The sequence below is a fragment of the Cyprinus carpio genome, chromosome B9 (assembly GCF_018340385.1).
Source record: "Cyprinus carpio isolate SPL01 chromosome B9, ASM1834038v1, whole genome shotgun sequence".
Taxonomy (NCBI): Eukaryota; Metazoa; Chordata; class Actinopteri; order Cypriniformes; family Cyprinidae; genus Cyprinus; species Cyprinus carpio.
Window position 1 is genome coordinate 11,759,761 of NC_056605.1, and position 17,088 is coordinate 11,776,848.

Consider the following 17,088-nt stretch of genomic DNA (forward strand, 5'->3'; position numbering starts at 1 on the left):
AACATAACATATTCTTCTGAAATATGTACATGCATTTGTGTGTATTTATATTTACATAATATAAACTAGTTCAGAATATTACTTAAAAAGCTGTATCTCAGTTATTCAAAAATAACAACTAATGATTAAATGATTTTTCATTTTTGGGTCTATAACCTTCAGCTTCAGTGTCAGAAAGCCTTCTCAAAAGCTTCCAATTGCTGATTGGATAATTGAATAATTCCTTAAATTAAAGTTTGTCCTCCATTTTTTTCTTTTTGAATATTCTGCTTTACTCTGAAATATGTTACATTATTATGTTACATTATGGAAGAAATGGGTTTCGATGTCATTTCATGTTGACTTTATAGGCGCTGGCCTGCCATTCTTGGTCTTGCGTCAGGGATGAATACATCAAAATAAGTTTCAGCACTGGTGGGTCGGGGCAAACGGTGGTCCAGGTAATGGTGCTGATGGCTCATGGATTGTGCACGGCATGAAGGGATGGGGAGGACACTTTACGACTGGCTGTGTCAGTCTCTTCCGCCTGAATTACCCTCTCATCTCTCCTCTCCTCTGCTCGGCATGCCGTGAAATGGCTTTCTGTAGGCCATTAGCTCTGAAGGAGCAGGGACGAGTGGGATGGAGGATACAGCATCGGCCTGCTCTCCCACCATGCCGTCCCAATGGCCTTCATTACGAAGCTTAACTCTGACACACATCACCCAGCGTGTCTGTCAGTCAGACGCCACCGTGTTTATTGCTGCCCATCGTCACCCCAGGTGGAGTGCAGCAAGGGCCTGATTCTTGAACAGCTTGCAGTCATGGCACACTTTCCGCACTTTTTGATGTCTTAAGTTGAGATTTAAAAAAAAAAAAAAAATTGATGAGGATTATAAAACTACAAGTGATTAGAGACTTGGAAATGAATTTGGAAATGTTTTGTTGTGCTGGATGATGCTTGTGGTGAATGACTCAAATGTAGTCATGCAGGATCATGTGTGATCTTCCGATGTTTGTATAAATAGACATGGATTGCAAACACAGTTTGTATATTTATTTGTGCAGTCACTGCCTTTCTTTTTACTACCGTTTAGAAATGAAATCATGAATGGCAGAGAAATTTCAGAAAGAAAAGAACAAAATGCACACACACACACACACTCACACACATACATTTACTTTATATGAAGAGTTTCTTTGCAAAAACCCATAAACGCCACTTTAAAAAAAAAAAAAGAACTGAGTGCTGTGCATTATTCTCCACATATAGCTTGATCTGAAAAAAAAGCTGGTATTGTCCACTTTCAAGGCATTGTGAGTTCACATTTTACTGCAGAACATTTAACAAGCCCCTTGTTGTTTGTGAACAGAAGCCGATAAGTCCATTTTAGCGAATCAGCACACTGTATTCAGGTCAGGTGACTAGGCTGCCAGTCACTTTGAAAAGACGCGTTAGCTGAGAGGAGTTTCGTCAAAGCTGTGATCAAAGACGGATAATTTCGATGAAACTTGATGAAATATCTATCAAATTTAAATATCACTACATACTAATAAATGTGCCAATTTAAGTTTTTTAATATATATATATATATATATAAATATATATATATATATATATATATATATATATATATATATATATATTATATATATATATATATATACAGTATATATATATATATATATATATATAAACTTTATTTTGATAATCCGCTTTAGACATTCTAGCTATAAGTAACTTTGCAACTACATGTCAACTAATTCTCATTGATTCGCAACTACTTGTCTACTAACTCGCAGAGTAGATTGTGAGGTTAGGTTTTGGGTTAGTAGAATAAGTTGACATATACTTGCAAAGTTTCTTATAGTCAGTATGTTGTAGGCTGTGGACCCGTCAAAATAAAGTGTTAGAAGATGTTAAGTAGACAGTCTACTAATACTCTGACTACTAGTTGACATTTATTTGCAAAGTTACTTAATGTTAGTAGAATGTCTAAAGTGGACTATAAAAATAAAGTGCTTCCCAAATGGTTATATTTATTGCCGTCATTTAATAATCAGTGAAAACCTAAAAAGCATTTAAAAGCCATAAATTTGAGATATTTTTAATGTTTTATCTAATGAAGTGACATTCATAAGTTTATAAGTGTGGCATTAGTTCTTTTAGAGAAGAAAGAAGGAAAGAAAGAAAGAAAGAAAGAAAGAAAGAAAGAAAGAAAGAAAGAAAGAAAGGGTTATGCAGCATTTAGAAATCCTAGAAAATGTCTGATATTTATAAGTTATGAAACAAACATCTGCAAATAAGTTAGATGCACAAACTACCAAGGTCACAGCTTTTCCGATGCATATGCCTTTGAATATCAACCTTACTATTTCACATATAAAAAGTATGCTGTTTTGATTTAACATTCATCATCAATCATTATGTGCCGCCAGACATGTATGACTGGTGTTAGCACAAGTCGAATGTATTGATGTTATGTACTTAGCATCTAAGGAGGTTGATCAAACAGCATATTGTTCAACATCACTTAGAGCGAGTGAAAAGGACAGATTAATCTGCACCGCTAAAGGTTTCTTCATGAATAAACTTATTTATGGGTTATTAACATTTAACAAGTGGCATTTTCAGCCCTGCGAGTTTGGCCGGCTTGAGCAAACTCTCCATAATGTCGCGGGTGAGAGTTTGTACGGTCAGATCAAGAGATTTCTTTAGTGGCGCCTGCAGGTGAGGCGACTCTAATGAGGCCGGGGTGCTGCCTGTTTGAGGGTGTGAGTCAGCACACCCCGCCCTGCCCTTCCAGCACACCATCCTCCACCTCTCCCCTCCTCTCATTCATTTGTTTACCGAGCCTGCAGTGAACTGTAAAATCAGACTGATTTCATCTCTGTATTTTACATATGCATGAGCCCTGTGCAGTGGAGGGATGAATACACATTCTCCAGAGAGACAGAGACCTGCAGTGCCCCCTGAGCAAACACACACACCCCACACAAACACTGGCCTCTGTGCCTACACACACACATGATCACAATTAGCTTAGTCATACACCTACTCATATATTCAGATGTCAGAAAGGGGTTTTCACAGACACATGAAAATGTATTTAACAAGTTTGTTGTTGTTTTAGCATGGTTTTTGTATTCAATTTTTTTTTGTGGTGTTGTATATCAACAGTGTTTAGTTAAATAAAAATCTGAAATGGCAGACAAAGTCAAGAGGAATGTAGATAATTAATATACTTTTATTCAGTCCAACAAAGCATCAGTAAAAATAGCTCTTATCTAATCTAAATGGACTATTTCACCTAATGTGTGTCTATACTGTGCAGTTCCAGTAGGTTAGAAACATGCAAACATTAAAAGAATAGTTCATCCACAAATTATAATTTTGGAAACCTGTATAAGTTACTTTCTTATGTTAAACACAAAAGAAGATATTTTGAAGAACCAAACAGTTGTTGGTCCCCAATGACTTCCATAGTAAGGAAAGAAATACTATGGAAGTCAATCATCAGCTGTTTGATTACCAGCATTCTTCAAAATATCTTCTTTTATGTTCCACTTAAGAAAGAAACTCATACATGTTTGGAACAACATGAGGATGAGAAAATGACGACAAAATCTTCATTTTTGGGTGAACTATACCTTTAAACTTTGTTAAAGTCAACTGTGTTAGTTGTGTCTTCTGTGTGCGCTGAGTGTTGGCTTTGTACTGCTTTCTCAATCCGTCACTTTTGAGATTTTATGATAGTTGATCCTGCCTTAAAAGGTAGTTGCCTATGTAGGTACTAAGGCAGCTCACTAGGTCTTGATACACAGCAGAAAATCATGTGTATCACATACAAAATGCTGTATAAATACATTTAGGATCTCCTGAATAGAATCAAAAGATGGCAGGTTTTCACACCACCACGGTGCAAATCCGATGTAATTTCACCCTAGATTTTCATAATGAACCTACATTATTACAGGGACATTCCCTCTGGAGCATCCTGAGGTTGTCTGGTTTACTCAAGGGTCCAATCAAGTGGTCAATGTTTGGCTGGTTAGTATGTTCTCATTAACCTTTTTTTCCCCCATTGTTAGCAGCTTAAGATTTTAGAACGCAACAGTGCCTGCCCACTTTTTAGTGGCCTTGAACTATGTTTCCCATAGAGAAGAGTTACTAACCAAACCAACCAGTCATGATATGAATCACATCATTGCAAATTTTTATTTGAAAAATAATCCCCAGAAGTTCAACTGTTAAACACATTTAAAATAATGTGCACTTATGGCTTTAACAAAAGCATATTCCATCGATCAACAACCTCTCAGCTAACAGCAAGTCTTACTTTAAAGTTTTATATTTATTGTTAAAAATCAGTACCCCTATGGAGAAAATGAGCTGTATTTCTACTCATGGAAGCCAACTGTTGCATTCTTTTTCTATAGCAAATGTTTTATCAGTGTGTAATACCTTTCTTTTGAGGGCTCTTTAAAGCATGAAATAAACTTGAGCAGCATTCTTTGATATTGCATTTCAGAATAGTCACTTGTAAAGGGTTTGAGACTATCTACATGGTACCTTCAGCCAATCAGTGTTGTAATGATATAAATTCCCTGCATGATTAGTCACAAGACATTATCAGCCCAGGTGATTGGCTCGAATGCTTCTGTGCATGTGGAAAGATGGCAGATTTCAAATCATGTGCTTCCAGCCCAGCAAGTGTCATTGAGATGAATGGGAATGCTAACGGAGATCTCACTCCAGGTATTATAGACCTCCTCCGGCACAGTGGTGATGACTCACTTCTTGCTCCGATCGAATCTGCAACCTTCCGGATACCAGTCTTAACTGCTGTGCCACACCACTTCTATATCTGATCAGCCCTTAAATGAGGGAAGTCATCATTGATCTCTTCGTCTCCTTTCTAGCCACAGGCTAGGTGTCTGGAAAGGTGGTTTTATCCTCGTATGCGCTGTTATCAGTTTCAGGGTTACAGGGTGTTCGTTTCATGCTCCTCAGTTTGTCCATTTCCTCCTGATTGGCGGGTTTTCGGTCGGCATGGATTGGCAGCTTCTGTCAGAGTTGAAAGCACAGATGGTGAGGGGGCAGAGTGTGGACACAGTTAGCAACATGGTGTGAATGCGAGGGCACAGCCAAATAATGAAGCAAATCACTGCCATCATTACAGCGGGACAGATCCAACCAGATATCGATCCCTGTAGGGGAAGGATCCTTTACATTTTTCTATACCAAATATTGAGTTTTGAACACCTGTGTCAGATATCTGCTCCATTTGAAGATAAGTTCTCTTCTTTAACCCTCCAGGCATCTTCACTATTCTGAATTTCACCGTCTTCAGCATTCAAAGATATCCACTTCTGTTACTCGTGGAGTTCATTGCGTCTCGTGAAGGAGAGGCAAAGATAGAGCGAGGAAGATGTGTCTGATTGAAACCGAGGACATTTTCTCTTTCGTTCAGAAGCACTTCCTCTCTGACCTCTCGCTCAACTAGCCGTTTTTTCACAGGTAATGTGCGCCTGTCCTTTCATCATATATATTGAAGCCCTGAAGACATTTCTTTTTTTTTTTTTTTTTTTTTTTTTTGAGGCTGAGAGGAAAAATGTGGCTAATATGCAGGCAGGAGGGCAGCCGTTATGAGGACGGTGGAGAGAGAGGGTGGTGGCACGGCGAGCTGTGTATTTAAAATCAGCTCATTGAGACAGATGACACAATTTCACACATATTGCCCTCGGAAAAGCAGCCAGTTTTCCATAATGGCCCCAACCTTCATCTGTCAGGCCCTGCTAAATCTACTGGAATAATTTCCTCATGGATTATATGTCAGTATTTATAATTTATTAAGTTGCCTATATGTGTCAAGATACAATTCTCACAGTCCCAATCCTTTGTCATCTTTTTGCTTTTTTGGGTGAAGAGGGACAAGGCGACTGTGAGACAAATGGGGAAAGTCTCACCAAAATGAAGTCTGAATGTTTATTCGGTCTCTAAACGGCATGATCTTTTCACACAGTTTGACCAAATCCTATTGAAAGTGCTGGTCTTTAGAAGAAGGAAACAGGAAATGCTCCCAAATCTGCATGCTGAATGAGGGGAGGTTTAGCCCGTCTTTTAAGAGATTGCTCATCTTGCTAATGTAATGCGCACAGTTAATCTGGCTCTTCCTTGGGCTTGAGTCAGGCTTAGTCCAGGAGGGTTGGAGGACTGTTAGACTCCATCCTGTTTTAGAAAACATAATCTGGGATCTGGCTTTTTACCCCCTCCCCAAGACTCCCACTACTAAATCCCCCAATAAGCAGCCTTTGTGAGCAACTCACAGTGGCTTTCATGACTTGATTACAGGGCACAGCAGGTATTTCAGGGGGAAGGTGACTCCGTGATGAATGTGGAGAGAGAGAGTGACGGGGCTAGTGCTAGTCTAGAATCTGGCATTGAATGAATCGCTCACGTTCATTCATTTTTCACAATGAACTGCACAGTAATGTGACGAGACCGATAGGGGAATAGGTGTCCTTGTGCCAAGTTGAGAAATTAACCAGGGGTCATGGCAAAAATGGTATTTTGAATCTGGGGGGCACAATTGAAATTAGAATATAATGTTTCATTATATTCTATTAAATATTTCTAATTGTGTATCTAAATATTTTCTAATTTTCTAATCATTATATTAAACAATTATTATTTGAAGTATTAAGGAATTATTAATAAAAAATTATAACAATTAAAATTATTATATTAAATTATCACTTTTTATTTTATATATTTTTCTCAACAAGGATGCATTCATTTCAGTGTCTGTAAAAAGAGACAAATAAATCAAATAAATGCTGGTCTTTTTAACTTTCTATGCATCTATGAATCTTTTAAAAATGGGGGGGTGGTGGGGGGGGTACCAAATCAGCATATTAGAATGATTTCTGAAGGATCGTGTGAGACTGAAAACTGTGAATGTTTGTTTGATTGGTATGAATTTGGGATGTATATTTTAATATTTTGAATTAATTTAAATACAGTCATTTTAAATTGTAATAATAATTTATTCAAGAAACATAATGTTATTTTAAAATGTTGTTATATTTTTTGTGACAAGCAGTAGTGGAGTGTTGTTTGTTGTAATTTTTTTTTTTTTTTTTTTTTTTGTTAAGTTACTTAAAATGCATTCCAGTGTTGTGATATCTTGAGTGTTATTTACAGCTACTTTTGTGTTTGATATTGATTTGATTTTGTATGTAATAACCTTACATGCTCACGCTGAATAATTTTTTTACATCTAGAATTATTATGTACAACATGCTTTGTGTGCATACTGCCCTGTTGACACTGCCACACACCGCAGTAGCTGTCTTGGAGTCAATCATTGTGACGTTGTCATGTACACTGCCTCTGCTCTTTTTCACTCTGCTCTCTTCTTGCCCTTTACCAGATGCCAATGAGAAACCCTGACCCCAGACTGACACCCCGCTATGAGGACGTCGAGCGACAGTACGCCTCCCTGCCCAGGTAAGAGTGTTCACTCATTAATCCCACATCCTTCTTGACAAAATGAGAAGAGATGGAGAGCTAGTAAAGAAGAACACGGAAAGGAAAAGAGGGGGAGAGCAGGTAGTCATCTGTCTCTCTCATGCAGAGCTGAATAATCCTCTTTAAAGCGTATAATTAAATCTGGAGTGTCTGCCTTCTGAGGCCCTCCTATCCTGGGAATTCACCTGATCCTCTCTGGGGAGACGGCCATGCGGTCGCAACTCTGTAACCTGATCACAGAGCGCATTTCTGGATCCGCCTAAAGTTACGGCTGCCTCTTTCTGTCTGTCTTTTTCTCCTCTGACGCTTCTATCGTTCTCGATCACGTCTTTCCATGTTTGCTGAGCCTAACCGACCACGACGGCCAGCGCAAACAAACAGGCAAGCGCACAGGCGTGAATGTTGGCTCGTAAAGTCCACAGCCTGTTTGCCCTCTCTGGTCTGTGTAAACAGCACTGGTGTTGCTGTGAGGGTCACGGTTTATGAGTTTGGCTCATGTAAGTGTGGATCTGTCATCACATGATTGCAGACGACTATAAACGGATAACTGATAACGAATGAGACACATTAAGAAATCTAAAACTTGCAAGTGATGAACTTTTAAAAGTGTTGGCGAGGCACTCATTGAATTGAAATAAAGCACTAAAACACTTATAAAGTATTTATCACTTTCCCTGCAGCATCATTACAGGGGTGAACTAAGATTTCACTCCCCCAAAATGGCTTATCGCAACAGATTTTAGTATCAACCACCCCGGGGTCTACTTTCAAAGCCATTTCCCTTCTAAATAACGCTCCTCAACTGTGTTACGTCTCTAGATCTATTAGGGTGCAACGTGTTTTTTGTGCTGACGCAAAAAGGGGGCCAAACGTGGGCCAAAAACGCCTGTAGCAGACTCTTGCTTCCGTTATTACGCTGTTCCTAAACTGGAAGAGTTTCAAATCTGTGTCCGGCCCACGCTGAGGTCACTGGTTATGCAGCTGACTGAAGGTTGGCCTGGTCGCAAAAGCGTGCAGCTTTTCCATGTGTGTCTAATTATAACCATTAGTGCATTGATACACCCACTTATTTCCCAGTGTGCTCAGCTCGGGGTCAGCCAATCAGAAGCAATGTTTGCCACCTGCCTCCAGATTATTGGATTAAGTGGGGAAGTCAAATTTGTGATTCATTGTGTTAGGGCTTTCATTGGACCTTTTTAGTGATAATTGAGTGATGAATGCACAGATGGTGGCCCATTTCAATGAACTCTGGTCAAGAGGTACATTTTTGGAGCTATTCTTTAGTGCACATATCAATCACTATCACTCGTTCTTCCTCATCCTATCCTTCACTTTAAAACTAACCAGTTCCTTTCTTAAGAAACCAAGAAACACCCTCCTAAATCTCCCCTAGTCCCACACTCTTTGGCTTTTCTGCTAGTGGGCCTACCCAGACCTCTTCAGACTGGTCACAGTGATCTCATTGTTTATTCTGCCTCGTGTTAGAAGACCTCTTAATGTTTCTTTGTAGTCTAAATGAGTGTAAAACAGGCTGTTGTCAAACCTAAGGAGAGCTTAAAAGACTCTGTTGAAGCAGTTTGTACAGATGTCAGTAAATTGTTCTCGAATCTTTTAGATTAGCCAGCGAGCTGTCAGTTTCAACCTCGTAAATGCCAGAAAAGAGCTTGTGATGAGGGAAGAAGGTTACATTTGATGAGAGCTCTGAAAATAATGCAATATTTTCATTGTTCTGCCTGTTCAATGTTGCCCTGGCAACCAACACCCACCATCTGCGCGAGGCTGGACCTCCTCACCCCGTCCTCCGATTTCTCACTTTTTTTTTTCCTCCTTTTCCTTTCCTTCTCTGGTTTTCATTTTCCACTCCTTATGAAATTTGTGAAAATTTGCGTCCTCCTGTGAGACACGTCAGGTTTGTAAATTGTCGTTGGTGTCAAAAAGACATGATGGCTGATTGCTGTTTGGAGTCTCCTGCAGGTGAGCTCATAGGTGTCCGACAAGCGGCGAACTGCGAGCTTCTGCCCAGACTGTCTCCCGTCCAATAGCAGGACGAGCGTGCAAGCGTGACTTCTACAGAGCAAACCTCATTTAGCGCCGTTCAGCCCCAGTGTCCATTACCACACTGGGCAGGTAGCAGATGGAGAATATTAAGCTAATGATTAAATGAAGCAGGTGGAAATTTTTTGATGATTTCACTTGCTGCGGCAAATGCGGTCAATCATTACTCATTCAACGCTTAGAATTCGCTTTGAGGTTTTGGAATAGCTGGCCATTTGGCACCGTTTCAAGGAGGTAATATTCGTGCTTGGACATTCTCAGTCTGAGATGCATGATCCACAAAAAAAAAAAAAAAAAAATCCAGTGATCTATTTCAGACTTCACGTGAATGAGACCACTTAACCGCCTGACTCATCTTTGAAGACATGTAGCACCCATCACATACCTTTCATACAGTTCTCACACATACACACGGACGCCTATTCATTTCACACTCTCAAGGCTGAGTGTTGTGAAAGAATAAGTTCAGTTGCTCATTTTCACTTCCCTTTTGTCAAAGCCATCTGCGATGCGAAGCTTCAGTTACCACCGATATTACAGCAGTCGATTTAAGGAAGAAATTTAATTAGATCTGGCAAAATAAGTCTAATGTTGCTCCTAATTTGTGCAATTACATTTTAGGTCATACAATAACATTTCTGAGGGATAGACACCTATCTTGTTAACTAGGTTTGTTATGAGAGCTGAATGTTTGGTTCAGTTTCTCCTCTCCCAATATAAGGTTGGAATTCTAACCAAATAATCCTGCCTGGATTTGTCGTCTCGGTGGGATCCTACCCAGTGTTATATGACGGCCAGAGGTCAGCAGGCCGTCTGTTTGTGTACGTGCCTGTGGTGTGAGGGTAAGGTGCACGGTTCCCAGGGGCAGCTGAATAAACAGCCCGGCCTTCAGATGGTCCACAGTGTTACTTTTTCAGCCAGGTGCACTATGGGAGCTCTGATGTAATCTCCAAAACATGGCACTTATTTCAGGGCAGCTCCTGTCTACGATAGCTAGGATACTCTGGTTTGAATGTTTCCGTGTCAAAAAATGATTGTCAGCTACAAGCTCCTCAAGCGAAAAGTTTTACAGACAGCAGAACACGTCCTCAGTGACAACAGCAAGAATGAGATAACAGACGTTCACCAGACAACATTCACCAATCAGACACTGGAGTTGATGTTCCAGGATGAAGGTTTGAGAAGTGAACAGCTGGCACCTTCTGTTTTTTCCCTCTTCTCTCTTTGGTGATGGACGACCGAAGCGTTTATCTTTCATTATTTCTCACTTTACCTATATTGCTCTTTTGTTTTGGTTTCTCGATCATTAAAGAGTCATTGAGTTGGTAATGAAATCTCATTTTAAGAGGGAAACTTTGTTACCTTGAGTTTCATAAGTGCTTAACGGGGTTAGGAAGCCCAAATGAAGCCAGCAGTCTCTTACTCGCTTTGGAATTTGGCTGATATGAAGAGCCAGAGAAAGTGAAGATGTCTCCATGTATAACATGCTGGCTTATGGCTGTCATCACGGTTTGAAAGTAATGGTAAAACGGCCCAGAATATTATTTTGTCTGCATCTGCTCACTGCATGATGGAGAACTGGAGGCAGATTTTTAATATACCTTTCATTGTTCATTCTGTGAAAGAGGATCATTTCGTTTTTTAGCTGTTTGCGTTGCAGGAGTTTCTCAGGGGACTAATTTAGTCTGCTCTGTTTATCCATGTGGTTATCAAAAGGGAATCATCCCATAATCATTTATACGTAATCATTCTGAATGACTTTGTAAAGCGCAAAATGTTTGTAGGGACTATATGTGGTAGCTTGTCTTTTTTCTGTGGTGCTAAGTCAGGGTGGATGGAATATTTTTTACACATTTCGCATTTTGTTTTGTTTTTCACTGGATTTGGAATTAATGATTATTATTATTAATGATTATTATTGATTTAATTGTTTATTTTATCTGTCAACTGACCAATATGTGAAACCCAATACATCCCATTGAGCAGTCTGTACTTCTATCCCTCACAGCCTCATTTTCATTCAAGTGATTAAATATGCCATCTACCCTGACTAAGGGCCATGGGTGCTCAAAACAGCTGCTCCCAGCTGTTGAGCCCACAAAACCATTTAAATAACTGCACATTAGGAATGTCTTATAATTCCCAACCAAGCCCCAAAGGCAGTTGCACAGAGTCTTTAAACTAGGAGGGAAATGTGTCCCAGTGTGCCACATACCACTATAGCACATTTAGTTCGAAAAATCAGGATTTCATGGGCTGAATACTAAATTCACTGCCATGAGATACTTAGACAAGAATGGGCCTAAAGTTCTTATCTTGATCACTGATCCTCAAACTGCATGCCTGTGCTAAATAACATGCTACCACTTCCTGATTTCCCAGCTTTTTTTTTTTTAAGGGAGGGCAAAAGGGGACGAAAGTGATAAGAGGGGGTCAGTAGAATACTGTAGGCACATTATGGGAATACAGTACACTTGGTGTCCTAGTTTCAAACAAATAAAATTATTTTGGCCTAATATACAGTGTATATATATATGTGTGTGTGTGTGTGTGTGTGTGTGTGTGTGTGTGTGTGTGTGTGTGTGTGTGTGTGTGTGTATAAAATCCCTATAAACCTTAAAGCATAGTCAATAGAAATTAAACTCTTTATTCTTTCGATTTGAGTCAAACATAGAATAGTTTAGCTTTTTAGCTTTAAAAGAATTGGAATACTTAAAACATTTTTATAAAAAATGTAACCACATTTGGGTAACAAAGAGAAATCCTCTCCAAAATATCTGAATAACGTTTAATGTAAAGTTAAACAATACATTTCAGTTTTTCAAGATGTTTAGGAAAAGCCCAACTAGTAAAATCCGTACAGGTTTATGTAAAAATAACACAGTAACTAATGTAGGTGTAATTAATGTAGAATAAATTACAGAATTTATCTCCTCTGTTGAATAAAGCCACATCAGATCACGCTGTTCTTCTGAGGTAAATTCCGGCTTATTTCTCATAGCAAGTCTTCTTTCAAAAATGATAAAAATTAGATGAATCTTTATTTTTATTTAAAAAAAATTATATCTAGGTGAGGGCGATTGCGTGCAGGTGACTGCATATAATGAGCACAGATACAGGAAAGACTGTACCTTGCTTTAGTTTCATGCAGATTACATAATCAGATAATATTTGTTTTCAATTTGAATTTGTTCATTTAAAAGTAGACACTTCAAGCTTTCTATAGACATATTTCTCATGTTTCTGTGTGAAGTAAGAGTTTGTGATGCATAGAAAATGCATGGAGACCTAGACGGCAGAAAACGCACCCTGTTTGTTTTGTTTATTTTACAAAAGCACAATGTTTTGTTGTTATTGTCAGTGTACACAAATAAAAGTAGGCCCTTTTAGATTCGATTGATTTTAGTCTTATCTGTATCTGAGTATTTACGTTTTCTCTGTGAATCGCGAAAAACTAAAAGTGAACGTGTCGGCGCGCAGAGGGTTAAAGACACTGCATTCAATTTTATCTTTAGACTGTAAATGTAGATTTCAAATTCAATATTGGTTTAAATTATTTACAGTATGTAACACAAGTACTTTATAAGTAACTGTAATTAAATTACCTAAAAATGAACAGTAATCCCTTACTTTACTTTTTCAGTGGATAAGTAATTTAATTACAGTAACGCGTTGCTTAGTAACATGTTACACCCAACACTGTATTTTATATATATAGTGCTGTCAATCGAATGAACTAATCACACATTTCTTCTGAAATTAATTGATTAATCCCACCTAACATTGAAGTTTTTAAATATACTTTTATATTACAATAATTTCACATTTAATTAATGTACAAACAACATAAAGACAACAAGAAACAACATATGTGTTTAATATGACATTGACTTTGACTAAAGGCCAGTTTACTGATACCAATGCTATAGTAAACTGATGTCTCTAGGTTATTTTTTCCCCCTAATATTTAAACATTGACTAAAGCCATTCAACAAGTATAATTTAGAGCTATCAATTTTAACATTTATTAGACTTAAAAAAAATAAATTAAATATGGATTAATCTTTAAAGCTACAAAAGTTATTGATTTGCTCTTTTTTCTTTGATTAACAGACATCACAGCAGCTGGGTTATTAGGTTATTTGGCTGCTATTACAATAAGAGCTGCCGCTGCTGAACGTGACACGGATCTGACACGCATATGAAATGATACAGGCTACAGCGTGTGCTGCTGTATTTGTGCATGAAGAGCACATAATACGAGCACAGTATAACGGCTGACAGGCCAGGAAAATTATTTTTTACTGACAAGTGAGCATCTCATGTGAATGCAGTTCACTGCCGTTCTACTAAAGTTCGTCATCACCTGTACTGTTTCCGTGCTTGTTTGACTTGAGCCTGTCTTTGAGGTGAAGGTGTAGTCTCCTGTTTGATGAGGTCGTAAAGACTTTTAAATAAATGAAATTGTTGTTAAGAAAAAAAGAGTCCTGGTTTTAAATTATTTGTTTAAAATTTTAAGGGAAAAATTAGATTACAATAGGGTTTTTAAAAATGGCAAAACCTATAGAAAAAAATATAAAATTTAGATTGGCCTCCTGAGGTTAACAATCAATATTTTCTGAAGGTTAAGTACCTCCTTTCATTGACCAAAGAAAAAAAAAATGTTCAGGTGTTTCAGGCCTTGTTTTGTACCCTGTTCATGGAAAGTGCCATGGAAAGTAATGATTTCCAGTCTTGTTGCTTCCTCTGGTTTCCCCAGCTGTTGATCGTATTCACAGTGGAACATTCTTCACCCTCTAGGCCTCTTGTGTCTTACTGTCCCTGTTGACCATCCCTCAAAACTGTAGGACTCAACATCAAGAAAAGATTAAACCAGAACAGAAGTATAAGCGCTTTGTGTTTTGTAATAGCCTGTAGGAGGACTATAGATTTGAGAACAGGAAAGATTAATTGTTAATGTTCTGGGCTTGAGGTGAGGTCTTAAATAAGTTAGCAAAACCAGGTGCAGGCAGTCACTGCAAAGCTGATAATCTCCAACAGTAATGATGATTTTGGCCTTCACTTTGCAAACACACACACCGTACACACACACTGCTTATCTGGGACAGCTGAGGCTGTGATGTCACAACCAATGATATATCAAATGACTGACTGACACTACATTCACACGGGGCGTCAGCGTCGATGCTTGATGGAGGGCGTTTCTGAAGCTTGGTGCTGACGCGACCGTCATAGTGACAATAGCCAATCATATTAGTTTTCTGGTGTTGTATGAAAGCGATTGGTTAGCGTTTGCACCAGGGTATTTGCATTAGGCGATCTGATTGGCTGACGGCTGCGTTGGCGCTTGAAAAGTTGAAAATTTTTCAACTTCTGCCACGAGCAACGGACCCAACGTGATGCGACGGACCCACAATTCATTTCGGCAGCGCTTGATGTTACTCCATTCAAAATAAACGAGAGGCATTGAGGCCAACACCCTGTGTGAATGGGGCGTGAGGGGGTCAAGAGGGAGTGCGTGTGTCCAGATGTCCTGTTGTCCCACTGGATGGGTGGTCACAGCTTTGGAGAGATTAAGATGATTTTTGGAATGCCTGATTTCTTGCCCTCCAGGTCTTCAGGAAATCCTCCCTTAAAGGGAACGAGACCACAGTGAAAGAGTGTGCTTTCCACCAAGGGCCTTCAGACTGATGTTTTCCACATTCAGCAGGAGTAACAAGATATGTGTGAAACACGTACACGGACCATCTTGCACTAAAGCAACTAATTAATACTGCCATCATATGGGAAGCTTGTACGCAGACACGTCGTACACATAAATAAGTTAATGGGGATGGTCTAGAAAGTCAAACACAACGATCCAGACTCCTTAAGACGTGGCATGCCGAGGTTGTCATTAATACTAGCCTGATCTATGACCAGAATGAAAAGGAAGGGAGGGAAGACGAAAGCGAATGATCGTACTGTGCTCTGTCTGGTTTTGTCTTCTCTCTCGTTCTCATTGGTCTCTTTCTGGTTGTCTTTCAGCTGAGGTGTAATATAACTGCTGACTAAAGCCTCTAGTACTCTGCATTCAGAGCACAGCAGTGCGAGAGCTATGAAAGGTGATCCATGCCGAATTAGCGTGCGGTGTCTCACCTTACAGCGGAGATTATACCCTGATCAGCCAGCGTGAGGAAACCAGAGATGGCCAACTGTCTACCGTCTCCAGGGACCCTGACCGCTTGTCATTCCCTGTCTCAGACATTGTATGTGCTTGAGACGTGTTAAAATGTTTATGTTGCAGGTCCTTGGAATGTCACGCTTGCCTCAGCACATGTAACACAGGATCATGATACCAGGACTCACTCTCGCCCTCCCTCCCTTACTCTAACTCTCCACAAAATGCCACTGGTCAGATTAGGAGTTACTGTATTCCGTTATCTGTTGGTCTTCAGGCTCCTGATCCCTGCAGAATCTGTAGACCAAACTCCTTAAGCTTCTCTAGTAAACTGACTGGTGGTCTACTGTCTACATAGGTATCTAGTTTCTAAGGTAGCATCCTAACTAATAGAGACCCTCAACTTACTAATTTTAAGCATTCTTCATAGGTAGCAACTTAGATAATGATGATTCACTTCCTTAACACAAATAGTGATCTTCATGTGAACGCAGAGAGTTGATTCCAATAGAGTGAGACATTAGCATGCTGCTAAGCTAACAACTCTTTAATAATCACATTTAAGACACAATGACTATTTTCTCTTAATACTATCAGTATTTTACTAAAATGTTTATATATTTATATATATATATATATATATATATATATATATATATATATATATATATATATATATATATATATATATATATATACAGTACAGGTCAAAAGTTTTTAAACATTACTATTTTTTAATGTTTTTGAAAGAAGTTTCTTCTGCTCATCAAGCCTGCATTTATTTGATCAAAAATACAGAAAAAAAAAAAAATGTAATATTGTGAAATATTATTACAACTTAAAATAATTGTTTTTAAATTTATTATACTTTATTTATTTCTGTGATGCAAAGCTGAATTTTTAGGATCATTATCACATGATCCTTTAGAAATCATTCTAATATGATGATTCATTATCAAAGTTGGAAACAGTTCTGCTGCTTAATATTTTTTCAGAACATGTGATACTTTTTTAGGATACTTTGATGAATAAAAAGTAAAAAAAAAAAAAAAAAAAAAAAAAAAACAGAAGCTATGTTTTTAAAATATAAATATTTTGTAATAACAACATACACTACTGGTCAGTAATTTGGGGTCAGTAATTTTTTTTTCTTTCTTTTTTTTTTAATAAAATCAATACTTTTATTCAGCAAGGATGTGTTAAATTGATACAAAGTGATAGTAAAGAAAATATATTATTAGAATATATATTAGATTTTTTTTTTTTTTTTGAATAAATGCAGTTCTTTTTAACCTTTATAAATCAGAATATTAGAATGATTTCTAAATGATCATGTGATAGACTGGATGTTACATGTGAC

At 38.3% G+C, this 17,088-nt stretch overlaps 1 protein-coding gene across 7 annotated transcripts in view; it reads left to right on the plus strand.

The window, feature by feature from the left end:
- pard3bb (par-3 family cell polarity regulator beta b) overlaps positions 1 to 17,088 on the plus strand; it is a 292,683-nt gene that overhangs the window by 273,423 nt on the left and 2,172 nt on the right. For all 7 annotated transcript variants that reach the window (XM_042730941.1, XM_042730943.1, XM_042730946.1 and 4 more), the window contains one exon: positions 7,416 to 7,492. In XM_042730941.1, the coding sequence (XP_042586875.1) occupies positions 7,416 to 7,492 (77 nt within the window). The remainder of the gene's footprint in view (positions 1 to 7,415; positions 7,493 to 17,088) is intronic.